This window comes from Salminus brasiliensis, chromosome 21 (genome assembly GCF_030463535.1).
Source record: "Salminus brasiliensis chromosome 21, fSalBra1.hap2, whole genome shotgun sequence".
Taxonomy (NCBI): Eukaryota; Metazoa; Chordata; class Actinopteri; order Characiformes; family Bryconidae; genus Salminus; species Salminus brasiliensis.
Genome location: NC_132898.1, coordinates 2,335,529 through 2,363,461, shown reverse-complemented (window position 1 = coordinate 2,363,461; position 27,933 = coordinate 2,335,529). Strand labels below are relative to the sequence as shown.

At 40.7% G+C, this 27,933-nt stretch overlaps 2 protein-coding genes across 4 annotated transcripts in view; one reads left to right on the top strand and one right to left on the bottom strand.

Annotated features, from left to right (window-relative positions):
- Positions 1–17,551, top strand: part of raf1b (Raf-1 proto-oncogene, serine/threonine kinase b) — a 31,189-nt gene extending 13,638 nt beyond the window's left edge. For all 3 annotated transcript variants that reach the window (XM_072665639.1, XM_072665637.1, XM_072665638.1), the window contains exons 2-17: positions 44–267; positions 1,992–2,107; positions 2,428–2,530; positions 3,611–3,768; positions 5,517–5,609; positions 7,681–7,834; positions 8,767–8,791; positions 8,942–9,048; positions 9,481–9,598; positions 10,060–10,144; positions 10,408–10,584; positions 11,904–11,950; positions 12,760–12,878; positions 13,825–13,956; positions 14,883–15,017; positions 16,172–17,551. In XM_072665639.1, the coding sequence (XP_072521740.1) occupies positions 67–267; positions 1,992–2,107; positions 2,428–2,530; positions 3,611–3,768; positions 5,517–5,609; positions 7,681–7,834; positions 8,767–8,791; positions 8,942–9,048; positions 9,481–9,598; positions 10,060–10,144; positions 10,408–10,584; positions 11,904–11,950; positions 12,760–12,878; positions 13,825–13,956; positions 14,883–15,017; positions 16,172–16,312 (1,911 nt within the window). In that variant the 5' untranslated portion in view covers positions 44–66 and the 3' untranslated portion in view covers positions 16,313–17,551. The remainder of the gene's footprint in view (positions 1–43; positions 268–1,991; positions 2,108–2,427; positions 2,531–3,610; positions 3,769–5,516; positions 5,610–7,680; positions 7,835–8,766; positions 8,792–8,941; positions 9,049–9,480; positions 9,599–10,059; positions 10,145–10,407; positions 10,585–11,903; positions 11,951–12,759; positions 12,879–13,824; positions 13,957–14,882; positions 15,018–16,171) is intronic.
- Positions 17,552–19,114: 1,563 nt separating this feature from the next.
- On the bottom strand, positions 19,115–26,988 carry mkrn2 (makorin, ring finger protein, 2). Its single transcript, XM_072666113.1, has 8 exons — positions 26,892–26,988; positions 25,636–25,764; positions 24,253–24,404; positions 22,997–23,310; positions 22,540–22,754; positions 21,866–21,976; positions 21,227–21,371; positions 19,115–20,187 (listed from the first exon to the last, which is right to left on the bottom strand). Exons 1-8 carry the CDS (start codon positions 26,915–26,917, stop codon positions 20,038–20,040), a joined length of 1,242 nt encoding a protein of 413 aa, XP_072522214.1. The 5' UTR covers positions 26,918–26,988; the 3' UTR covers positions 19,115–20,037.
- Positions 26,989–27,933: the final 945 nt, after the last annotated feature.

The window sequence follows — 27,933 nt, the reverse complement described above, 5'->3', positions numbered from 1 at the left end:
CATTTATGTATTGATCGGTGTGTCTTGATCGTTTTCTCTATAGATTGAGATCTGCTGTCCAGCCTAATGGAGCACTTTCAGGGGGCCTGGAAGACCCTTAGTAATGGGTTTGGACTGAAGGACTCCGTCTTTGAAGACACTGGCATGTCTCCCACCATTTCCAAGGGCTTTCCTTATCAGAGGCGCTCGTCAGACGACGGGAAAATCCCAGACTCCTCCAAAGCAAGCACAATTCGTGTCTACCTGCCAAACAAGCAGCGCACCGTGGTAAGTAGTGGTGAGAATAACCTGCCTGGTTTGTGCTGAAGGAGCCTTTAAATATACTAAGATTAATTACTGGCTGATGATAAATCAGTTAAGTTCGTGACATGCCATTAGGGGAACTGCATTAATGGACAAAAGTATTGGGACACTTACACATTACATCTACAGGAGCTTATCAGACATCCCATTCTAAACCCATAGGCATTATTAATATGGAGCTGGTCCCCCTTTGCTCCAAGCTCTACCAGCAGCAGCAGGTCTGGAGCTCTGCTGCAGTTACTGAGTCAGTTGGAGGCTTTTCTGCACTCTGCTCTGAGCTCAGCACTCGGCCCTGACCCCGCTCTGTAACTTTACGTGGTCTGACAGACACTCGGTGGCTAAGCTGCTCTCTGTGAGCTGTTCCTCCTAAACTCTTCCACTGTTCAATAATAACACCACTCACAGCTGATGGAGGAAGATCTAGGAGGGAAGGTCTAAATTTCACCAGCTGACTTGTTGTTGTTGTTGTTGGTGCAGCGGTGTCTCCTATTACATACAGAACCACGCTGGAGTTCAGTGAGCTCTTCAGAACCTCCCGTTCTCTCACTGATGTGTGTAAGAAAGACAGACTGCAGGGCTAGGGGCTTGATATTCAGTGTTTGAGGCATGTCCCAATACTTTTTTTTTTCTCCTTATAGATTATAGATATATTGATGCACATCTTCTGTGATGAATCCAATACTCTAAATAAATAAAAAAATAAAAAAATAAATAAAAATAGAAAAATAATGTTTATAAGTGTCTTTAGACCTTCAGAATGTTTTTACATGCTCACCACTCTTAACCATGCCTATATTTAATCACACCTTCACTAACCGTGTTATTCATCCAAACAGGCTTGTTTGTGTGGTTTCTGACACTGTATGACTCATTTATCTATGAACATCTTTATATATATATATATATATAAAAAGGAGGGGTCCATGTTTATTAGTGTTGCACTGGTACAGTGTCGCTTACACACTGTATCTGTATCGGCAATAATACCATGAAGCTTTCTGACACCCCTCATTTTTGCCACCAAATGTTTAACAGCCAGTAAAAGCCAGTCATAAATATTTATCACCATTAAACAGACATTTAATGAACTTTGAAGTTTAATGAGCACTTTTTGTATCCATGTGGTGTTTTTTATTTTTAATTATTATTATTTTTTGGTTCTGAAACCAGAAGTTGAGTTTCAGCAGCTTGTTTAAAGACCAGACACTGATGTTTAGTAGCTTTTTACACAGAGACGAGAACCTGAATGTGAAATTGCTGCAAAAATCACTTTCTGGTTCTAAACTGGTGCTTTTTCACTGCTCTGCAATGTGAATTTTACACCTATTAAAAGCTGTTTGGTGAAGCGAAGCCAGATGATGCTTTCCTACCTGCATGTGTTTCTGCATTGTGGCCATTTTTCATTTTCAGCTCTGAAACTCAACCAGTGGAACACTATTAATATCAGGATTCATAGCCGTCTATCCTGTATTTGAGTCAGAGTTTGTATCGGTTCTCAGTAACAGCAGATACTTGAAAATCTTTAATTAAAGTGAATTAAAAAAATTCTGAATGCAGGTCACATTACCTGTTAACTACGTTAGACCCGCGGCTACCTGACTGCATTGTCTCTGATCTGTTGTTTTAAAAATAACCCCTACAGTAAAAATGCAGTTGTCTGATAATCTGATCATTTGTGTTCCCATTAGGTGAATGTTCGACCAGGTATGACTCTGCACAACTGCCTAATCAAAGCCCTTAAGGTTCGGGGGCTTCAGCCGGAATGCTGCGCTGTGTTCAGGCTCCATCCAGAACAGCCCAGAAGGTAAACTAGCCTACCATGATGGAAAAACCATCACTAGTCTCCGGGCGTTTATAAGCTTAAAAACTTTCTTAACCTTCAATAATTGATGTAAAAAGATTTCATACAGGTCAATTTGGTGCATTTCTATTGGTCAGTTCATTCATTCATCAAGGTCTGATAGGATGTAAAGAATAGCCGTCTGAAAAGTCCACAAAAGATTAAGACTCAAGGTCTGATGATCTGATGCTGGTTGTCTAATACTGCAAGATGATGCTTATTAATGTTAGAAGTTTAAGATGACTGTTTTTGTGTTTTTTTTTTTTTTTCTCTTCTCATTTTAGCAAAAAATCCCGCATGGATTGGAACACAGATTCTACCTCACTCATTGGAGAAGAGCTGCTGGTGGAAGTTTTAGACCATGTACCCCTGACCACGCACAATTTTGTGAGTTGTCTTGAAGTACACTATATACTGAAACACTATAACATTGGGTCAAACCCGACTAGGTAGAAGTGCACTTATAATTAATTGTGTGCCTTTAAGACTCAACTCACACAATCAGCCAATCCAGTTGCAAGGAAGGGAAGCAACTAGACATAAGCATGTCTAGTAGCTTTCGTTTCCTTGCAACTGAATTGACTAATCGTCAGTTTTTTTTAAATAATTTTTTTTTTTTTTTTTTTGCGCAGAAGGGCAACAGAAATGTTTACAGGTCATTTCTTGTGAGCCTGAGTCGAGTCTGGAGTCTCTGAGGTGTGAGCTGAGTCTTAAGTATTGTGTCGTTATCTACTTCAGGCATTGCTTTATACAAAATAGCCTCCTAAAACATGTCCGGGTCAACGAAATCTTCAAATAATGAGCTTTTGGACGGTTGGAGGAAGAATCGAGTAGTGTGTGTGAGGAGCACGGCCTCCAGTTTTTTGGCCTCCCGATTGCGTTTGCGTCTGTGTAGCTGTATCAAACATTAGATTTTTTAGATTCATTTATTTTTTTTTGGATTAGGTTATACTCTGAGACTGATCTAGTCTTATATACTGTTCAGATACTGATCAGCTTAATCTAAAGTCCGAAGTTCAACGTTTTATTTGTCATATACAGAGTTCTATACAGTACAGCCACGAAGTCTCGTCTACAGCCAATGAAAACTGAGCGTAGAAAGCTCCGTTCTGGGGCTAGTAACTGCATGTTCGATGCTGCAGCACCATTTAAGGTGGAACAGACATTTGTAGAAGAAGCCAACCTCTGCCTCCAAGATGTGCTGTATGTGCTATTCACCACCCAACTCCCTCTGCAGTCTGCACAGACCCTGCTGACTCCGCCTTCCCACTCCCTGACCTCACCTAAAGGCGTTTGCACATTTCTTTTGTTTTGGGTCAGCGGCGCGAGTCTGTCCTTACGTTAGCCTGCGGTTTGTAGAACAGTTATCCTAGCTTCAGTAATACCAAAACCACCTGCTGCTTTCATCCATTCTTTCATTCATGAAATTGATTTGAGGGAAAAAAATATTTTGTGAATTTGTCCCAGGTACGAAAAACCTTCCTGAAGCTGGCCTTCTGTGACATATGCCAGAAGTTTCTCCTGCACGGCTTCAGATGCCAAACATGCGGCTACAAATTCCACGAGCACTGCAGCACCAAAGTCCCCACCATGTGCGTCGACTGGAGCAACATTCGACAGCTCCTGTGAGTTTGAGGATCTTTACATCACACTCGCGCTCATGTCTTCTCGCCCGGGGTGGAAAAAACGGGAGTAATACTTAATGATACTTTTACTTTTACACTTTTTTACATTTTCATTTTCTTCTTAAACTTCGAAGGCCAGGAGATTTTTATGTATGTTATGGTTAACAAATACATAAAACATGGTTTAATTGCATGTGTTAATTTTCTAAATCAAAATTAATCACAATCTCATGATGACTGACCACTGGGCTCTCCTGCACCTGTGTCAGACCAGCTGCCCACCCTCCTGCCACTCCTAGTAGCCTACCGACTATGTTGAAGTTCACATGGACTCAAACTGTCTGCCACTATTATTATTATTAATATTATTATCATCATCAACAACAATATTATTATCACCATTAACTATTTACCATTAGTCTGACCATCTGTACTATGACCCCCCCCCCCCAGAGATTGTTGCTCTCTTGTCCTCGTATTGATTATGTAAAGCTGCTTTGTGACAACGGCAGTTACAAAAAGCGCTATACTAAAAAAAATATTTTTTTATAGACACACATTTGTGCAATTCTCAAGCATAATTAATTCATTACTGTTTAATTTCTTAATTTAACAATTTTAAAGAAAAATAAACCTGGCTTGTGCAAAAGTAATGGGCCATTAAATAAGGAAAATATACATTTTCCAGTCTGTTATAAAATACTATTTTAGAAACTTTTGCTAAATTAAAATATTTAAGTTTAAGTTTCCTGTGGATGATTTGTATTTACACTATTTAAAATGAACAAAACATGTAATATGACAGCCCTGGAGTGTGTTTAGAATTGGATACTTTTTGACACTTACATTTTAATTAAATTTTTGACTCTATAGCCACACTTCCGCCATCATACCATACACTTCTCCTTGCTTTTCACACCTCAGCGTCTAAAAATCCAATTTTGGAAAAATAAATAAATAAATAAAGGCTAAACAGAGGTTCAGTAAGTGCAGTACCTGTGGTCTGCCTGAGGACAAAGAGATACAATCGGCCTCCCCTCTGCCGTCTCGGTCCAGTCCTGGGCAGTCTGTTGACTCTGCTTGTCAGAGTTTTGCATACAGTCTTAACTACAGTCCTGTGGTGGACTGCACTGTGCAGATAGCCATCAATGGAAATGAGCTAAGGCCTGACACAATGGACCATTCTCCCGATGATGATGGTAGTGGCTGCTGTTCTGCTGTGTGTTTGCTCTTCTTCCTCAACCAATGATGTGTCGTGTCTCTCAGCAGTGAGAGAGTTCTACTGCAGAAGCTCCAGATCTCAATAAATCCAGTAAAATAGAGAAACAAGAGCTTCTCATTCTGAAGAAAGAAAGTAGTGAGATCTTGTCGGTGAGCTAGTCTGAAGAACAGAGCTCGCTCGGTTCCTCCAGGTTTCTCCTGGACGCCCCCCAGTCCAACTCCATCAGCAGCAGCAGCAGCAGCTCACCTGATTTACCATCATTAAGCCCTGATTTACCACCAAACCAGGTGTTGATCTGAGGAGAACTCTAGTATTATTTAGACTCCATAAGAGAGGAGAACTTTGGAGATGTTCTTATGATGAACACCGTGATGGAGAACCACGACTCTGCCTCATTGTATGTATTATAATGTAGTAGCATGATGCATTGTAGTTGATGTTTAAGTACAAGACCACCTTAAATGCCTGTAATGTCAATATGAGTTCTAATGTTCTTCTCCTCTTCCTCTTCATCTTCCTCACCCAGGCTGTTCCCCACACCTGGAGAAGGTGGAACTCCGTCCCTACCACCGCTCTCATCTCGGCGGATGCGAGATTCTCTATCCCGATTTCCTGCCAGGTAAGTACAACTGGTTCTGTCATATCAGGTTAAGGTTCTCCGTCATAGAACAGATGTTTCGGAGGAACTCTGCTGTCCTCCTTGAGACCTGGGATGCAGACAGGATCACTAATGGGGAAGAAAAGCCCCAATACAATAAGAACAAGAACGGACCAAGAACGTACCCTTGAGGAACACCAGTTAGTAATGTTGAAGTTGTTGATGCTAACCCTCTGCAGGCTGCTATGTCTCATTACCCTTAAAAAGACCTGATAAGGATCAAGAAAAGACCTAGTTCCTGATGTTCAGTCTAGAAATGTGGCATTGATGGTATCTGATGTGGTAGACGAGTAAATCAGGTTGAGGGCTGAGGACATTCCTTTGCCTACGCTGTCAACTTCTCCTGAGTTGCCCCATCTAACTTGCCAAGTCATCCCATATACTTTCAACGATGTTGAGGTCTGGACTCAACAGGTCTGTTTGCTTTTGTTTAATTCTCTAGTTGGAACAGTCGTTGTGGACTGGTTCTTTATTTTTTTGGAGATGCCTCTGAGGAGATCTTTCATAACTAAGGAGAAACTCTTTAAAAATGAAATGAGTCATTTTCAGAGAGTCATTATTACTGAAAAAGCTTCTTGACCAGCTCTGAAAACGACTCATTTAATTTTTAAAGAATTTCTCCTACGTTATGGAAGATCTCCTCAGAGGTATCTCCAAAAAAATAAAGAACCCGTCCATAATGACCGTTCTAACTAGTGATTTAAACAAATGAAGGGTGCTGTTACATATATGTGCAGCACTGTCTATCACAAAAAAACGTCCTTTGGTAGAAGCTTGGGACCTAAATGATCTAAATCAAGCATTTTTCCTGCCTTTTGGGTCGAACCGTTTGCAGATACCAGAAAGAGAAGTAGTGTTAACATGCACAGCTCATGCAGTGACGAGGACATGAAGCTTTTGGTGGAAGGGAGATGCTATATTTCTCAGGGGTGTGTCTGTTAAACCAGAAATAGCCTCTCGGAAGTTAGTCGAGGAGCCTTGCAGCATGGCCATTACTTGGCATATCATGCAGTGGAAGTGCATTAGCTCCAATGAGAGGGGTCTAATTAGTCTTCACATCAAGATGATGTCCAGTAATTCAGAAGGGTGGATTAATCCATTTGATGCTCATTCAGTTGTTAAGTTGTGCTGTAAAATCAGAAGTACACTGTTAAGGGTTTTTTTTTATTATTATTTTACCAAAGGCCGTGTTTTTATAAGGAACAGTGGAACCTTAAAGAACCCTGTGGATGCTTGAGTAGTTCTTTGGGTTGGTGGAAAGCCTGTTATGTGGTTCTGTGTAGCACCAAAATGATTTCACTAGCGTTATGAGTCGAAGAAGCCTTTTTCTATTTTTACAAAGCTACACTGTATGTCCAAATATTTGTGGACACCTATTGCAATGAATGCATTCAGCTACTTTAAGTTGCACGTATTGCGCACACACACACACACACAGCTTGCCTGGTCCCTTTAGAGAAGTACTGCCAATAGAATAGGACATAGAACATAGGCACCATTGGCACCATGCCTAATGCCAGATGTAGGCTAGAGGGGTGTAAAGCCCCCCCCCCCCAGCATTGAGCTGTGGAGCAGTGGTTGTGGTGCTCCATCCAATACTTTGCAAGTGAGGTCAGCTCCCCAACTCCTCCCACTCTTATCGCTGAATGCAATTAAATCCTCACAGCAATGCTCCTCCTCCAAAATCTAGTAGAAAGTCCCTTTCTCTTAACAGTGAATACAGTTACTCCAACAAATGCAGGATCAGCTCTTTTTTATTTATTTTTTCAGAAGAAACCATAAATGAACAGGTGTCCCAATACTTTTGTCCCTATAGTGTATGTTTAGAACAGTTGGACACTTGCTTCTCCAATGTTTCTTCTGAAATCAAGGGTATTTATGGTGGTTTGTCTCTCTTTGCTACACCAGCTAGACCTTTCACTTGAGTTCACTTGTTTAAAGGGGTGTCTGGATACTTTTGGACATATTGTGGAGGCAAACCCCTAAGCTGATGCCCTCTCTCTCTCTCTCTCTCTCTCTCTTTTAATTTCAGCACCCATCACAGACACTCCACCCCTCATGCCTTCAACTACATCACGCCCGCCCCACCTTCCGAAGGCTCCCTCTCGCAGAAACAGCGCTCCACCTCCACGCCCAACGTCCACATGGTCAGCACCACCCTCCCTGTGGATGGACTTGCGGTTGAGGTAATGCACACTTATCATGCTGTGAGGGTGCTCCTTCAACACCCGACCATAATTCTACACCCTTAAGAAAAATGACGACTCAGAGAACCATTAGTTTTACTAAAGAACCCTTTATTTTTAAGGGTGTAGTTTTATGGCCATGTGTGGAATGAGCACCATCAAAACACAGCCCAAGCTGCTGATCTTTCTTCTTAACTACACCCAGTCAGTTCTGACAGCGTGGCATCTCACACACACACACACACACACACACACACACACACACACACACACACACACCCAACGCAAGCTCTCCTAATGAATAAACTCTGATGATACTACAGGCTCTCACTGGCAGCGTTGGCTTGCTATGCAGTAGCTTTTTGTGGACGGCGCATGGGTCAAATGTTTATGGACACTTCTTCTAATGAATGCATTACGCTACATTAAGTGGCAACTATTGCTGACAAAGATGACAATGAGTACACACACATACACATACAGCTTGTCTAGTCCCTGTAGGGGAGTACTGCCAATACATTAGGACTCTCTGGTGCAGATCATGAACCTGTTGGCACCATGCTGCCTAATGCCAGGTGTGGGCTAGTAGAGGGGTATAAAGCCCCCCAGCATTGAACAATGATGGTGGTGCTCCATCCAGTATTTTTGGGATGGGTTGGGGATGATGAGGTGGGGTGGTGATCATCATCCAACATTCTGGCATCACTAACGCTGTTGTTGCTGAATGCAATCAGAAGAAAAACTTGCCCATGTTTGTCACTATAGTGTAAATATGTCTAATTTCATCTAGTTTTAACTAGTAGGGCAGTATACAGTGCAAGATGTTATGTAAAAAAATGTAAAACTTTTATATTTATACATTTATAATATATATATATTTATATAGTTTTAATAAAAGCTGAATACTCTTCTCTGTTCTTTCCCACTGACAGGATGCCTTTAAAAGGCAGGATTCAGGTAAGAATTCTATAATATCAGTCTTACCAGTACTTTATCACCACAAATCTGTCAGACTTGCAGTGGTGTTTCACTGTGGCTCAGGTTCTGTGATCTCTCTCTCTGTCTCTCTCGCTGTCTCTCTCTCTGTCTCTGGGCCTTCTAACACAGGGAGCCCCCCTAACCTCAGCCCGACAGGCTGGTCTCAGTCCAAACCCCCGGCTCCTGTTCACAGGGAGAAGGCACCTTCGTCTAATACTCAGGAAAAAAGCAGAATAGTGAGTGTCTGTGTTTCCTGTTTCTAATGCTGTGTAGCTACACAGGGTTAGTGTTGCTGTAATCCTGTGAAGTAATAGTCATACAACAACCTAGTATCTCCATTTTTAGGCCGTTTCTCCCTTGTCTTCATGATAAAAAATACATTCTTTTTACTTCCATTAGAAGTAAAGCGTTTTCCTGTAAAGCTGCTGTTTTGGAGATGCAAGGTTTTTGCGTAACCGATGTTTTGTGACCTCAAAAAGCTTATTGTTTACATGATTGCATGTGGTCTCAATTGGTATCAGTTTAATTAATAATTTTTATTATTTTGTATTCTTGATCAATGGCAGCGTATTTGTGCAGAATTTTCTACATAATTGAAACATTTGATTGGTAGGATTTGTAGATTTTCTCTCTATTCTGGTCAAGTCTTTTATCCTGTTGCTCCTCAGCGGCCCAGGGAGAAACGGGATTCCAGCTACTACTGGGAGATCGACGCCAGTGAGGTGGTTCTGCTCTCCCGGATTGGTTCAGGGTCTTTTGGCACGGTCTATAAAGGAAAGTGGCACGGTGAGTGTGAAGGCTCTTTTTAAGGTGATGCTAGGAAAGATGTTTTGCTGTGTAAGGATTTGATTGCATGCAGCAACAAGAGCATTAGTAAGGACACCATCCATCATTTCAGAGAACACAGTTCTTCCACTGCTCCACAGCTCAATGCTGGGGGGCTTCATACCCCTCTACTAGCCCACGCCTGGCATTAGGCAGCATGGTGCCAAAAGGTTCATAATGTTTATGTACTGCAGAGAGTTCAATTCTATTGGCAGTACTTCTTCTCTATAGGGCTAGTCTAGATTAGACAGTGGGTGCAAGTTGAAGAAACTTGTCCACAAACATTTGGAAACATGGTGCATGTTGGGCTACCACTACAAGATTAATATACGGTATTAAAGCTAAATTCTGTTTTGGTTAAACTGAATTGAATTGGATTATTTTGTTGTTTTTCGTCACTTAATAAGTGTGTTTTCCTCCAGGTGACGTAGCTGTGAAGATTTTAAAGGTCACAGATCCCACGCCGGAGCAATTTCAGGCCTTCCGTAACGAAGTGGCAGTGCTAAGGTGAGAAACATCAGTGAGATATTCTGAGTGGAGAGGAAACGAGTAATCCAAGTAGAAGACTGCTGAGAATAAGCGTCCATGGAAATGATCCCCTTAGTCTAATATACAGTATTCCATCTTCATACCATCTCCAGTCCATCTCTGTGTCTAATAGATGCATCAACAGCAACAGCCAATGAAAACCTGCAGATTACTAGATCAGCTTCTCTCAGCTCTGCTGGAACTGGATCTCCTTCATATTTCTACGTATCTTTCCACTACAGGAAGACCCGGCATGTCAACATCTTGTTGTTCATGGGGTACATGACCAAAGACAACCTGGCCATTGTGACGCAGTGGTGTGAGGGAAGCAGCCTCTACAAACACCTGCACGTACAAGAGACCAACCTGCAGATGTTCCAGCTGATCGACATTGCCAGGCAGGCTGCTCAAGGAATGGAGTGAGTTTAGGAGGGTTTTTTTTTTAGGAGTGCTAAAATCACAGCTGTTAGGTTTGTGTTTAATTATTTGGCCCAGTAATTTAAGAATATGTTCATTAATAACAAATTAACATTTAATATTCAGAAGCTTTGTGTCTGGTTTACACCACTGAAACCAGTCTGAAGGTCTTCAGCAAGAGCTTTTACACAGGTATTGATTAAGCAGGTACAGCTAGGCACCTACGTCATGTCACCCCATCAGATAACGAGAAAAGTACTCAACGTAAAATCTGGAAAAAAAAAAAAAAAAAAAAAAAAAAAAAAGGTGCTCAACACTGAGAGACATTTAGGGTTAATTAATTATCTGGGATGTAGAAATACAGTGACGTTTATCTACGAAACGGTTAAGCTACATGTCTTATGTCTTGCGCTCGGCCAGTTTGACCACATTTAATATGTCCGTGGCTGATTTCAGTTTATTTGCACCATCACCACTGAACACTAATGCATCACTGCTTAACGGCTTAAAAAAATGGTTAGTTACAAAATGCAAATATTACTATTTTAAAGAACAAACAATATATATATATATATATATATATATATAATATATATATATATATATATATATATTTTTTTTTTTTTTTATAACAATAATATTTTATTTTTTATAATATTTTATTTATTTATGCAGAAACACCAACAGGTATTCAATAGTATGCCAATCTGCCCAGTCATAATGAATTTTTTACACTAGTTTTAAGGCCCCTTGATTTGTGAAGGTTACATTATCAGACGTTTTCACTGACAGCAGTATGTTGGTGTATTGCTGTTATTGTTTATTCTACATCCTGCCCCAGTCTTATCCCATAATGATTAGCCTCTCAAAGGCTGAGCTTGGCTGCACAGGCATGAATATTCATCAGAGGTTGTTGGGAGTGTTAATACGAGGTTCTGCGCCACAGTTAATGGGCCGGAGAGCCTTTTCTTTTCTTTTTTTTCTTCAGCGTGCCTCGCGTCTTTTTGATCAGTCTGCAGCAGTTGGGTTTGTCATAACAGGTTAAGTTGGGACTTTTCCACCCCATCAACAGCTGAATTGGCCTATTTATAGACACAAGCCAAGAGTTCACACTGACTCAAAATAGGGGTGTTTTCTATGTAAACTTGCAGGCATGAATTTATTTATTTATTTATTTATTTATTTATTTAGCAGATGCTCGGGGTTAGAAATGAACGGTTTGAGTGGGAATATTGCAGAATGGAAGAAAAAAACTCAGCAGCTGTGGCAATGTGGAGTAGTTGGTAGTAGCTCAAGGTTGTCCATGTTTTCTTGCTTCTAGTTACCTGCATGCCAAGAATATCATCCACCGGGACATGAAGTCAAACAGTATCCTTCAAATCTACATTTATTATTTATTTACATTTTTTCGTGCATGTTTTTTACGTTTAGTGTCCTCACACTCTCCTCAAACTGTTCCGTGATCATCTACCATCTAGAATCTGTAGAAATGTTTGGAGATGGTTGTAGATGATGAATGATCTGATAAAGGTATGAAATGATGATTCTAAAGTGATGCTGTGAAATAATTTGTAGGAAGTAGTAGTGTGAAAAAAAAAGGATGTAGATGATTAAAAAATAATTGAGATGGGCCAATAAAATAATGATTTATTATAAAATGCATAATTGAATAAACTATAATTTATTTATATATATAATATATATATTTGTTATTATTTTTAAAAATATTTTATTTTAATAGATTTTTTTTATAATTACATTTAAATTTTGCAATTAAATAACCATTTTATAATATTTTAACATTTTCAAATGTCAAACATTTCAAATTATCAAAAATGTGTTCAATGTTTTAGCTATGCAACAGAAATTTACTGTGTTTATGTTCTGATGTACAGAAACAAGCAAGTTTATGAGAGATTACTGAACAATCTGATAAGGTTCTGAAAGTTAGCTCCATGCTAAGTGAAGGTTCTGAGCTTCCAGCGCTCAAAACTGATATTGAAATCTTGAGTATTGGCCGATATGATCAGAGTTTGTTCTTTTAAACCTGCTGAGCTTTAAAATGATCTGTTAAGTGAACTTCCCTTCCCTCCACTTTATGATCAGCATCTCACGGATGTTAGTTCTGGGGTAGTCTGACTCCTTCAACTCTCTCACTCCTTAAGTTAAATCCTCAGACATCTTCCTACATGAAGGCCTGACTGTGAAGATTGGAGACTTTGGATTGGCCACGGTGAAGACCAGGTGGAGCGGCTCCCAGCAAGTGGAGCAGCCGTCGGGGTCCGTCCTGTGGATGGTAGGTAGCGGAACATCCTATTCCATCAGTACAAGCTGCCAGTCTGAACGACTCCAGTCTAGTCTGATGAAATGGGCCTAAATGTTCGATAGAAATAAATTACATTCATTAACAAAATCCTGCAGAATAATGTTGATACTCACTTCTGGTCCAAAGGTTTGGAACTTCTGTTATTGTTTAGAAATATAAACTGTGTAGATCATTTTGTTGTTGCAGGTAAAGGTGTAAAATGATGATTCTTAAGTGATGCAGCTGTGAAATCATTTGTAGGAAGCTGTATTAAAGCTGTATTAGACACTTTAAAAATAATTGAGATGGATAATTAAATTATAATTTATTACAAAATGTCATTTATAATTTATCATTTAATATAATACAAATATCCCTAAAATAAAGTAACATTTTATAACCTTCAAATTTTAAAAAATAATTATATTTTGAAACACCACATTTTAGGTTTTCAGTAATGGCAAGAAGCTATTTTTATGTCACACACATACACACACGCACACACACGCACACACACATATATATATATATATATGTGTGTATGTATGTGTGCGCGCGCGTGTGTGTATGTGTGTGTGTTCGTGTGTGTATATATATATATACACACACGTATGTATGTATGTATGTATGTATGTATACACTGTATATACATTGCTTCCAAACTTTTGAATAGTCAGGTCATTCTTTTATTCCTACAGAACTGTGTAATAACCCTTAATAGTGCCCAGTGCTGAATGTCTGTGCATCGAGAGTGAAAGCTTCTTCTTGCAGGACTGTGGAGAACAGGGCGCCGCGGTGTTTGCTCAGTACTGCTGTGGTATCTGCTCTCTCTGATCTGCACTGCTGCACTTATCAGTGTTTCAGAAAGAGAAAGCAGAACCTGCTTCACTGAACTAATGGCTGTTTAACGTAAATACGAGACACTTCTCTGCTCCAGGCTCCTGAGGTCATCCGCATGCAGGACAACAACCCCTACAGTTTCCAGTCAGATGTGTATTCCTACGGCATCGTGCTTTACGAGCTGATGACTGGGGAGCTGCCGTACTCTATGATCGCAAACAGAGACCAGGTAACAACATCAGAGCCCTCAGACATCAGACATCTCAGTGTGTAAGAACAGGGATTCCCAGGCTCTCACCAGGGGGTTTCTGAGATGGTCACTGTCAAATGAAGCTGAAGAAATATACAACCTTAAAACAGGAATCTTCAAGGCCCAGCTTTTATATACAACTATCAAACCTTAAAGAACCATTTAAATGTTTAGAAATGGTTCTAAGTAGCATCAGAAGAGATTCCACTATTGAGTCAAGAACTTTTTTAAGATTAAGTCATTTTTTAAGATTGTATGGTAACGCTGTGTTGGACTATTTAAGGCTCGGTCTTTGGGTTTAAAAGGGTTCTACTATTACTCTGTGAAGACCCACTATTCACTGAGGCAGTGCCTCCAACCTTGGTCCTAAAGAACGAGCAAGGGTAGGAACCTGTGCACTGATGAATATTCCTTTGACTTTATAAGAGATGAGAGAACATCACATCACCACAAATGTTGTCTTCTCTAATGTTGAGTCTTAATAATAGCTGGAAGGCTGCAGAGCCCTGGCTCTCAAAGTTTCAGAGCTACAACTCTCACAGGGCCGGCTCTGGCTGGGCCGTCATGCTGGAGCCCAGGCGCTAAATTTAGGCGCCTTAACCCAAAGACTCATACTGAGACCACACTGGTGGGTACCGCAGCCTCCGGCTCTGTTTGGTTGCTTGCGGCCGAGCGGACTCCCTCGCACATTCCTCTGGAAAAACCACAAGCTCATGGCCCAGCCTTGCACGTATTGTTCTCATGAAGCCCAGGGGAGGGTGTACGGGTTCTGGCAAAGAATACCAACCTCTTTCTCTCCACACCCCGTCAGTGTTTTCTGGCGAGGGTTATCCAGCATGTTAGTGGAAACATTCAGTTAAGCTGATTTGTCTGATGAAATCTTGGTGTCTGTGCTTTACTACTAGATCATCTTCATGGTTGGAAGAGGATACTTGGCTCCGGACCTCAGCAAGCTGTACAAGAACTGCCCCAAAGCCATGAAGAGGCTGGTAGCAGACTGCATTAAGAAGTCCAAAGATGACCGGCCACTGTTTCCTCAAGTAATCATGCTGATATTTATTTTTTTTCTGGGTTAGACTCTAAAAATCATCGGGGGGGGGCTGTTTAGTTGCCTTTAGAGACACATTGATCTAAAAACGTTTTTTTGTTTGTTTGCTTGTTTTTTGTTTTTTAAACCTAAACAATCAGAACAGCTCTGATACAGATCAGTCTTATATTTATCAAAGTCAAAGTATGAATACTAATAACTATTAATCACTTACTTAATTCAAAATAATACTTAAAGTTATTGTGCCAAAAATAAGAATTTTAATTTTTATATATACGTGTGTGTGTGTGTGTGTGTGTGTGTGTGTGTGTGTGTGTAATATATATATTTATTACAGGGTAAAATATTATAAAATGTATACATATTTACATTTACAAACAATATTTGTTATAAAACATATATCATTATTTTAAAAGTATATAGGATACATATTTATTAATAAAGTATTTAAATATTTGTTATAAATCATATACTTATTTATACTACAAAAATTTGTACACAAATACATATATATTTACACAAAGGTAATATTTAGAATTCTTTATTTTAAATATAATTAATATAATTTTTTAAATATTTAATAAAAATAATGAAGTAAAAATAGTTAGATACATTTTTATAATAATGGGGCAGTGGTGGCTCTGTGTCACTTTTGGGCCCTTGAGCAAGGCCCTTTACCCTCTCTCTGCTCCCCGGGTGCTGGAGTTGGCTGCCCACCGCTCTGGGTGTGTGTGTACTCACTGCCCCTAGTCACACGTGTGTGTGTGTGTGTGTGTGTGTGTGTGTGTGTGTGTGTGTGTGTGTGTGTGTGTGTGTGTGTGTGTGTGTGTGTGTGTGTGTTCACTACCACAGATGGGTTAAATGCGGAGGACACATTTCGCTGTACACTGTACAGTGACAAATATGTGAACCTTACCTTAATGCTATTACACCGATTGAGTACAATTACAAGTATTTTTCACCATTAAAAAAAAAAAAGCGCACAAGTGTTAAAAGCTCACTTCAGGTTGGAATAATGAAGAGAAGCCTAGCATACGAGCCCTTTAAACAGTCAGCGTTAGCAGATTTGCATTATGGTAATAAGCTTTAGCCACACTTTTCTTAAAATAGCTTCACTGACCAATGCTCATTCTCCTTGTCCTTCAGATTCTGGCCTCCATAGAGCTGCTGCAGCACTCCCTGCCCAAAATCAACCGCAGCGCCTCCGAGCCGTCTCTCCACAGAGCCTCTCACACAGAGGACATCAACATCTGCACCTTGACCTCCACGAGGCTGAATGTCTTCTAGCACGCTCCTAAGCCAAAGTGCCCGAGGCCTGGAAACTCCTCCTTAACTCTAGATATGGACAATCAGACTGAACTCCTTCAGCCCAAATCCTCTAAAACTGAGCGTGAGGAGTTGGGCCGGTCTGTCTCGGTGGTGGAGGCTGGGATGAAGGAGCTTGTGCCTTGACGCCCGTCTTTAAAGGCCTTTAGAGGTCTTGCCTTGGCAGAAGGTTTGCAGGAACGCCTCTGAATCCTGTTTGATTGTATTTCTCTTCCGGTGCCCAAAGATCGGTCCAGTGGAGGCGACCTCAGACTGCACTTTCTGCTCTGATTGATTGATTAGACTGGATTGCCTTTTCTTTGTGGAGACAATGTCACAAACCGCTTAGAAGCAAAAGACTGTGGCATGTACACTATATGTCCAAATGTTTGTGGACACCCCTTCTAATGAATGCATTCAGCTACTTTAAGCTGCACCGGTTGCTGATACAGATATACAGATCCACACATACACAGCTTGTCTAGTCCCTGTAGAGAAGAAGTACTGTCAATAGAATAGGACTCTCTGCAGGAGCAGATAAACCAACATGAACCTATTGGCACCATGCTGCCTAATGCCAGGCGTGGGCTAGAGGGGTATAAAGCCCCCCAGCATTGAGCTCTTGTTGCTGAATGCAATTAAATCCTCACATCAATGCTCCTCCAAAATCTAGTAGAAAGCCTACTCCCCTGGAAACAATGAATAAACAGGTGTCCCAATACTTTTGTCCATATAGTGTAGCTTTGTAACCTGAGCTGCATCAGTGCTGATGTTCAGAACGGTCCTGTTTTAGCTTGGTTTTGGTAATGGCACAACTTTCACCCTCTACCCTCGGTGATCTGGGAGTTTGACATGAAGCAAGTTGTAGATTTGAGCGTCGGAGTGCCGGCTCGGATCGCGGCCGTTTGCGTATATATAAGGCGTAGCTGTACAGTTCAAATTGATTGATATTAACTAGCGACAGTAGATGTACAGATCAGATGGATCTTTATCAAGCATTTTATCATGTCTACAGGCCTCTATGGTGTAATGTCTATGGTTTAGTGGTTGGAGAGCTCTCCATTTGAGGCTGTATCAAAGGTGAGAAGGTATGGATGACTATCATTAAAGTTATTAGGGATTTTCCTCTATTTTTGACCTGCTTTTGAGTGTTTGCCACGTCTAACTCGTACACTTTAAAGGCTGTGGAAGCTTTGTATTTTAATAAAAGTAAGTTAAATACGTGGTTTGGTCTGAGTTGTTAAACACTTCAGTCATAAGCATAAAAACTGTACTGTCTCTGAGAACCTCGTTAACTTCAGACTGTCTGGGACTGCTGTTCGCTCTGCCCCCTTGTGGCTGTTCTTCACAAGCTCAAAAGGTACTCCACCAAGTTGTCTCTTCTTCTACTGGAACCTGGTTTCATTTTAAAACACAAATCTTACAGAAATATAAAACATGTCTTTGGCTCTTTCAATAGAAAAAAGGTTCTTTAAAGGTTCTTAAACAAGGAACCAGCCATGAACAGGTAGTGTAGGAAACCAAATGTAGTTTCTGTCCGGCCTTGTTAGTTTTGAGAATGTAAGAATGGTGGTTAAAATCTTTGTCTTTATGTCTCATACAAGCAATAGCAGTCCTGCAGTCACCCCTTTCAATTGGTCGTATTTGACTACAATGTATAATGCACATAGAACCAGTTCTCCCAAAGAACAACTGTTTAAAAAGGTTCTACAGACTGTAACAAATAAATGAACTTTAAAAGGTTCTCCACACTTCATAAAGAACCAAAGAAACATGTTTATAATACAGATCCACTAAATGTCCAAATGTTTGTAGACACACCTTCTAATGAATGCATTTAGAACGCACCCATTGCTGACACACAGATGTGCAAATGCACACACACTCACAGCTTGTATAGTTCCTACAGATATCTGCCCAAGGATAGGACTCTATGGAGCAGATAAACATCATGAACCTATTGGCTCCATGCTGCCTAATAATGCCAGGCGTGGGCTAGTAGAGGGGTATAATAAAGCCCCCCGGCATTGAGCTGTGGAGCAGTGGGAGAACTGTGTTCTCTGGAATGATCAATGATGGATATAATATTTTTGGGATGAGGTGGGGTGACCTCACTAAGGCGGTCACAGAAGGCTCCTCCAAAATCCTCAGAGAAGTGATGCGGGCAGAGAGCGCCACCTTCCAATTGTGCTCTCTATGGGTTTGGTGGCCGATGGCTAGCATGACTGGGACTTAAACCGGCGACCCTCTGATGATAATGACAGCGCCTTAGTCTGCTGGACCACTCGGGACCCCACCTATTTTTTTTTTTTAAATGGTATACCTACACATACACACACACACATGACATAAAGGGATAATACTTAATTTATAAAGTTATACTGTAGCGAGCTATATTAATAGTACTGTAATTTAATTTAATATCACATATTATATGTGAGCTCCAGAGCTCCATATAATCTATATCTATATAATTTCTAATCTATACAATTTCTATACACGTACATATTCTCTCTATTTACTTTTATAAATGTATTTTTATAAAGTGTTTATTTTTATTGTGTTTATTCTTACACAAATGGGTTTCAACTGTACCAACTGCAATTTCCCTCCAGCGATTAATAAAGTATTTCTGATTCTGAAAAAGAAAGAAGGAAGCAGATTTGGGCTCATTAAACTATCTCAGAATCTCAGGCAGTGTTCAGATGTTTGATCCGATGCAATGAGAACAGCAGGTGAGATGAAGATGCAGCTTGGTGTTGGAAGAGTGAGCACTCAAACAGCTGACTCACTGCTAGTTTATTACAGTCTCACTCAACAAGACAATTCATAGAACAGAATAATACGACCCTCATCAGGTATCTTCACTTCCAGCGTACAGAGTTCAGCAGCACTATTCCTGCTGGGTTCAGGAGGATGTTGTCATCGACGGCATAATCATAATCATATCTAAGCAGTCCTAAAAACATTTACCGAAGTTTATGGGTAAGACGAGGAGTTACAAGAAAATGATTTTTTTTCTTTTTCTTATAATTATTCTAATATTGCAATTTCCCCCAAAATAGTAAAGTTGTGTTTTCATAAACTAAGTGCAACGATGACAGTATGTCTTTTTTTCTTTTATACACATGAATTGTTCTACTTTACACACTACTGGAGTGCATTCATGATAAGCCAGAGGTTTTACCAGTCCCTTCTTTTCTTTTCTTTTCTTTTCTTTTTTCCATGATACATGTTTTCTTTGGGTGCATTAAAAAAAAAAGAAAAAGAAAGAAAAATATCGCATTTTCAATCCAGCAAGATTCGAACACGTATCAGGAAAACATAGCAGCTTACAGAAACAATACAGGTGCCTTTAAATATGGTCATATTCATTTGCTATATGTCATACCACAAAAATGTACCACAGGTAAAAAGATCATTGTTTTTCTTCTTCTTCTTCTATTTTTTCTCTCTTTATGTTTTATTTATTTATTTTTTAATTTTTTTAGAAAACCACTTCAAACCATGAACAGGGAAAGAGTTTTACCAGTGAGTACATTTTTATTGCCCAGGTAATGTACACAGTTACCAAAGGTATGAAACCATGGGTTCCCGAGGTCTATGGCCTAAGGGTGTAGGTATGCATGAGTGTATGTCGGTGTATGCGAGAGAGAGCAAGAGGGAGGGAGGGAGGGCGGGGCGGGCGAGAGGGAGAGAGAAAGAGCTCAGTGGGATGCTGACGTTCCACTTTCCTCTCCAGCTCCAGACAGCTGCATGAAGAGTTCTCCCAGTTCGTTGACTTCATCTTCAAACTGCGGGACCCCACGATGCTCGCGCTCCTCGATGAAGTCCCACAGCCGGACAGAATTGAGAAACTTAAGGAAAGGGAAAAAAACCCAGAAAAATTCATTCATAAACACCCAGAACATGTTTTATGTTTTTCTCCTGGATGAACACATTTACGGAGTCCAAATCAACGCTAGTAGTGGTAGTGATGGTAGAACTACTACTAGGGATGGTAGCGGCTTCAAAACAGGACTGGATCATGTACTGGACTCAGCTCACTGCAATCTGACTCATTTGCTCTCCTACCATTTTTTCATCCAATTCTCTCCTTAATTTCATCATTGTCAATTCACACTTTCCCTTCATGAGATGCCACCAGAGCTTCTGCTAAAGCAGCAGCACTAGAGCTCAACACGCTTGGAGGAGAATGCTAAATGAGCCTCAGAAAGGAGCAGATGTCGAGAGGAGATGTCTAGCTCGAAAAACAGTTTATGGTGGTTTAACCCCTGGAAACTCAACTAGACAACATGACCCCCCCTCAAGCTCCTTTCTTTCTCACCAGAATCTACTGTGTAGATTCTGGATGCTTTAATGATGCTGGAAGAACTGGACCAACTTTAGACTTGTAGCTGTAACGTAGCTGTAAGAACCTGTTCAGTAAGTCTGACCACTTATAAAGAGCTTGAAGATGACAAACGTGACAGATGGGGGGGGGGGGGGTCATGTGAACTCCCCCTATCACTAGCAATGTCCCCAACACTGCCACCATTGTCGCAGGTGCAGAATCGCTAGGTAGCCTAGCGCACTCACAGAAAAGCACGGCTCCCCAGCTCCAATACAACAGCCAACAGACGAACACCCTGAGAGTGATGTGGGGAGGAAGTGCCATCAACCCACCCCTGAGAGAGCAAGGCCAATTGTGCTCTCTCTGACTCCGGCTGCTGATGGCCAGCAGCATGACCTGGGATTCGAACCGGCCATCTTCAGATCATAGTGCACAAACTTAGTCCTTGAACTTGTAATGGAGGTCACTGGAGTCATTTTGGAGCATACCTATTGGTCCTTTACTCATGGTGTGACGGCTCGTGTGTACAGTGCAGCTTAGGTAGAAAAAAAAGGGACAATTACCCGAACATTGCCCTCCGAGCTGAGCTGTTTCCGAGGTTTATCCGGCTCGGCCCGTGTTCCATCAGGGTAGGCATGCATGTAGAAACATTTCCCTCCAAATGGACATGTTCCTCTTCCATGGTCAAAGTACTTGCAGGGCTTCTTGCTGCAACACACATTAAGAGACCATTCAGAATCATAAACGGCACCAGTTTACCAACCAGCTAATAAGCAACCGATGCATCATTTTCAACAGGACAGGACGGGATATCAAGTGCGGTACAACAACAAAAGACGAGGATGACTCAATAGACTGAATAGTACATCATGGTGCTGGCGTCAGGTTCTTAAGCCAACGGGACGAAGCAGACTTTGATTTATTTAGCGCTTCAACTGGATCAAAAGCAGTTCACAAACGGCACGGTGGGGAAGCCTACAGCAGACTTCTGAAGGGAGGACTGGTGGCTGACCTTTGGGTTTCTATTTAAGTGTATAATATAATATATAATAACTATGCCACTTCTACCTCACTGCTCAAGGGTGTAACTAGGAGAGACCACTAACAACCAGCTGAAGCCTCTCCACTGCTTTCTGAGACTAAACCCTACCAGATCTGCTGACATCACAATCTTTGGCGGCTTCACCAAGAGCGCTCCTCACCTGACGCCAGATTTGAACTCCTCGATTAAACGATTCTTCTCCTCCTGGTCTTCCACCCAGTAGATACTGGGAATAACGAAGTCTGACACCACCCGGCATTCCGGACAAGACCTGCGTCCAAACACACAGCATGGATTTGAGTCAGTTCATAGAGTAAATATTATTATTATTATTATTATTATTATTAATCTTCCACCAAGTAATACACTTCATTACCAATAGGCTGTGGTTGCCAAGCAACACAACAAACAAAGAATTATTAGAAGTAATTTGGTGCACTAATATAGAATCCAACTGATAATACACTACATGGACAAAAGTATTGGGACACCTGCTCATTCATAGTTTCTTCTGACATCAAGAGTATTAAAAAGAGTTGATTCTGTGTCTGTTGGAGTAACTGTCTCTACTGTCCAGGGAAGAATACTTTACACTAGAGCATTGCTGTGAGGATTTGGTTGCATTTAGAAACAAGAGCGTTAGTGAGTTTAGGATTCCAGCATTCCAGAGAACAGTTCTTCCACTGCTCCACAGCTCCTCAATGCTGGGGGACTTTATACCCCTCTACTAACCCAAGCCTGGCATTAGGCAGCATGGAGCCAATAGGTACGCTGTATGTGTGTGTGCATTTGCAAAAACGTCAGGTACGTTATCTGGTTGGCCGGTCCACTCACTTGATGATTGGTTTCTCAAACTGCTTGGCGCAGCGCCACTGCCGGATGCAGCTCAGGCAGTAGGTGTGGCAGCAGCTGGACAGGATGCCGAAGCGCCGCTCAGACGGAGACGCCTTCTCGTACACCACCTCCATGCAGATGCTGCACGCCTTGTCCTGGCTATGCTGCACAGCAAAGGCCTTCTCCATGTCCATCTCGAAGGCCATCATACACATCTGCAGAGGGAGAGCTTACTTATTACAGTCCACTGATGCACAGCCATTTGACAGTGAGGCCAGGTTCTTGTCATTAGACACGGCATGGTACCGGGCTGACAGCAGGCTGAATCAGATATTGATGGAAAGTCTGATAACTAGCTGTTGTTGGCTATTGCCATCGGCTAGAAAACTCCACGTCAGTAAATCCCCTAATTAATGAATTAATTAACTAATCGAGAAGTGTGTGCATCTTCACTCACCTTCTCATGTGCTGCCCTCTGCTCCTGGTCATGGGGATGCAAAACCTGCAACCTGCAGATCTCACACATGTCGCCATGGAGATATGGGCAAGTGCTGCCATAGTGACACTGACCAGCAGCAGCGTAAGGGCAGAGCTGCGGCTGGTGGGGCACATCAGGGTAAGGGCTGGCCGTGGCGGAACTCTCCAGTCCTGTGCGGATGGCATCAAGGTAGGTGTGAGGTTTGGCCTGGGAGCCTTCTCTGTAGTCCCAGCAATCCAGAACCTCTGCGCTTTCTCCACTATAAGGCTGACCTCTAGTGTCACTGGCCAAAGCTGCAAGCAGAAGATGGAAAAGGAGGATGTGAAAATTCAGATCCATCTGCACTGTTTACTGTTTGTTAATCATTACAGTGACAGACTATGAAGCCTGTAACACCTTAAATGAGCCTTTATCCAATTTCTGAACATGTTAATGTGACACTGTGACCAATCCAAGAGATTTTTTGGTAGTTTGGTAGTACTGTGCAGAGGTTTTAGTCCCCTAATCCCATCCTTCTAACCCCCGTCTCTCAGCAGTGAGAGGGTTTTTACTGAAGAAGCTCCAGATCTCATCAGAACAGATAGCAGCAGGTGAACAAAAAGGAGAAAACAAGAGCTTCTCATTCTGAAGAAAGAAAGCAGTGAGATCTTGTCGGTGAGATAGTCTGAAGAACAGAGCTCAGTTCCTCCAGGTTTCTCCTGGACGCCCCCCAGTCCAGCCGGCACAGCATGGAGGATGTGTTCAACTCAATCAGCAGCAGCAGCAGCAGCAGCTCACCTGATTTACCATCATTAAGCCCTGATTTACCACCAAACCAGGTGTTGATCTGAGGAGAACTCTAAATAATACTAGACTCCATGAGAGAGGAGAACTTTGGAGATGTTCTAATGATGAACACAGTGATGGAGAACCACCACCACCACTTTCTGTAGAATTTCTATTCTAATATTAGTTTTACTGAGGAAATAAACACTTACTGACCAGTTAAGCAGCTTTTCAGTTTAATTCTCACAGGGAACTAAACCTTTTGCACAGTACACAAGAGTGCAAAGCACAGTACAATCAATGTAACTTAAACCTGCTATATGAGTTTTCCTCTAAATCATACAGGCATTAACTGGCCTCCTAAACACATGCTTTCCACTGCTGGGTTAATAATAATCAGCTGTTTAGGAAAAGCTTATCTGTGACTTTAAGATAACGTGACATTTTCTACCAATACTGTTCAGTCGTACCTCTGTCTCTCAACACTATCGCTTTCTTAGTGTTTCTGCCTGTACTTGGTGGAGGCCCTGGCCCTGGGACGGATGCCCCAGCACTACTGGCTCTGTTTGTGTGCTCCACTGGCGGCCCACCCCCCCGTCCGCCTGGTTTGATGTGGTCATATCTGAAACACAGAAGAAAGAGGCACTATGCTTGTGTAGGAGTACTCCAACAGGTGCCAGCATAAAAAAAGCTATTTCAGGCTGTTCTAACAGAACTGTATGATTGGAATGTGCTGCTTGTGTTTAATACCAAGTATGAATATTATTTTTGTCTTAATCATGCTTCGTGCCAAAGTCCCAAAGCATGAGGGTGGTTAAGGAGGGGTTAAGAAAGAGGCTATCTAGGCTAAAGACACCCAGCTAATATTAGCCACGTCCCAAAACTGCAAAAGGATACAGTATGTGTCACTAATGTTTGTGGACACCCCTTCTTATGAATGCATTCTGCTGCTTTAAGCTGGAACCACTGCTGATACAGATGTGCAAATGCACACATACAGCTTGTCTAGGTCCTATAGAGACAATGTTTTTGTCCATACAGTGCATTTCTCCGACACTCTGGCACATTGTTCACTGAGGAGAAAACATCTCATGTTTAAAGTGATGAGCCTTCTTCAGGATCCAGCACTAAACCACCAGTCTTAAAAATGGGTTTCTTTTTAAGGGTTCTTTAGTGAAGTCAGTGGTTCCTTTAGAGAGAATGTTCTCATTTGGATTCTTCAATTTGGTGGAAAACCTTTATTAGAAGCTTCTATAAAAGGTTTGATTCTATGAAGAACCAAAAAAAAAGGGTTCTACTGTTGCAATGCAAGTCAAAGCAACCTTTCTACTATGAGTGTAGCTAGAGTTATTTGAGCTTAGAGATGGGCAGTATTTAAAGACATTTTTACGATATACAATATTTATTGCAATATTTTGTCATGTAGACAAAATTCACCAACAGCGTGAAATTTCTAAGAAACTGCTAACCAAATACTCTTCCATACTGAGTACTGTAATTTTCTCTTAAAATATGCTACACTCCATTCAAATAAACAGGAATAACTGCACATTTCATTACAAAAAATTGCAATCACTAAATATTCTTTAAGCACTAAAGAAATCCATGATATGCTCATAAAAGGATATTGTGTACCATGATGACAAAATATAAAATATAAAAATAACATAAAATCGTATCATATTGCCCAGCCCTATTTGAGCTCATATATTAAGGTGAAGAACTATGGCTTATTTTAGACTGATAAAGCATTTATTTAAGTCCTCAAATATCAAAGCACACAGCATATAATACATCCATCTAAACTTTAGATGCACATGCAAAAAAAAAAAAAAAAAAAAAGACATGTTTACCTGCATCGGTCGCCGTAGGCACACACACCTTTCTGGAAAAATTTACATATTGTTGAGGGTTTGCTGGTTGCCAGATCATGCGAGAACATGCACCTGTTCCCCTCTCGACAAACGCCATGAATGAAATATCTAAAGAGAAAGAAAGAGAATACGGACATCACTCTCAAGACAGATCGGTCATCGACACGCCATCAGACATGCGATGGGTTTAAGTCAGACAGGTGAGTTCATACATAGCAGGTGCTTCCTAAAGACACTTCATATTGAACCCTGTCTCACTTAATTATATAATTTCACCAATTAATATATATTATATATATATATATATATATATATATATATATATATATATATATACATCTAAGTGAAGTTGGCCACATAAGTGACTAAAACTTATTAAAAAAAACAAACATCTGAGACAGATGTGTACAAATCTGACAACTGAAAGAGTGGATCTTCACAGATCTTCAGGAAATCGATGATATCAGAATGATTTTTTATTATTCTTAAGCCTAACACTGTTTTTACATGCATTTGCCATGTCAAAGTCACTTACAGCATATTTTAAATAGTTTTCTCTACATTTTTGCTGTTTAAATAGCAGAAAAGTGTAGTGTTTTACCTCTAAATATGAGGATAAGCACTTCTGCTGGTGCTTAAAATTCTATATAATTAATACAAAGGCAAATACTGCCAAACTGATGCTGAATAAAATACAATTGTTTGAATAACACATTGCTTTATTCACAAATATATAAAGTAATTGTTGCCCTAAAGTGGGTTTTTTTTTTATTTTTGCCACGTATAGCATTTTATTAAGGGCTAGAGACACAAAAGCTCGTAAGTGTCCTCTAATACTTTCAGTTCTAATAACGTCAGTGCCCCCCCCCTCCTCCTCCTCCTCCTCCTCCTCCTCTTCCTCCCCCCCCCCCCTCCTCCCCCTCTCTCTCTCATATCCAGCTTCACACACGGCTAAATCGCTCACTACCCAGTATCGAACTAAAACTACCATAAAAGCAGAGACGCGAGGATTACTGCTGCTGAATCTGCTCCGAGTTTGAGGGGAAATGTGGAACTTTAAGGAGTTATTAATGGAAACAGCTCCACTGCTCAGTGGCCGCAGAGCTAGCCGGCTAGCTAACCCCGCACTGTTGTGTAAAGCGTCAAAGTCATCGGCGCCCCCCGCCGACAGACGCGTCCGGCTCGCCTGCACTCCCTCGCTCCCCACAACCGACAAACCTGCCCAGGTGGTTTACCTGCAAGTCACCTGCTTTGTAGACATTTTTCACCCCAAAATCCGCGCAGTTTATATTCCCGTCCCGGTCCCCCCACCTCTCGTTTACGTGCAGCTTTCAACTCGCTCCCACTGCAAACCAGCGAACAGGCGTTTATTGGTTCCGCCCTGCATAGAGCCAGCCACAGGGACTTACACAGAACAGCACAGTTACTGCAGTTCACTGTAGTCAGTTAATTAAACTGTATAATAATAATGATAATAATAATATGAAGGTTTTATTATTATAATAGCTCGTATATATATACGTACAGTTAACTTACAGTTACTACTTTAACTAACCAGTCACACACACACACACACACATACATATACAATATTTATATAAAGAAACATATAGATAGAAAAGTATATAGAAAGACATTCTTATAATAACTGCTTATTGACTGAATAATTGGTCAGAATAATAATAACTAGTAATAAATGAATATATTCTGCTATAAAATAAATAAATAATATCAACAAATAAATGCTAAAATGCTGTCTTCATACAAATAAAAGCTTTAGCTGCTAGCTGTTGCTAATTCAACTGTAAACTAGTTTCCAGTTATTTTTCAGTTATTCAGTAGCAACACATGAACACTGCAGGCTAGCATTGCTTAAAAAAATGTATAAATAAATATAAATAAATAAATTAATATATAAATGTTTAAAATAAATACATCGTCCGTTTTTTTACAGTGTAAATCTGTTGTTTGTTTTTTTTTTGTATTGTGTCAGAATATTACGATGAAAGGACCATTAGAAATTCTTAATTCTCCTAAATTACTGAAATAAAAAAGTTGAATATTTCTGTCTACATTATTCTATTATGATGATTTATTTCCTTCTCCTGTAAAATTTACATTTTGTAGATACGATTTTTTGTGTGCCAGCGATGCTATGCTAATAATGCTTATTTCTAAATAATAATTAATAACCTAAAGCTTAATATTTATGTGTAATTTAATTGCTAATAAACGTGTCCTTCATGGCTTCGTAAAAACTTCCGACGAGTTTAGGGC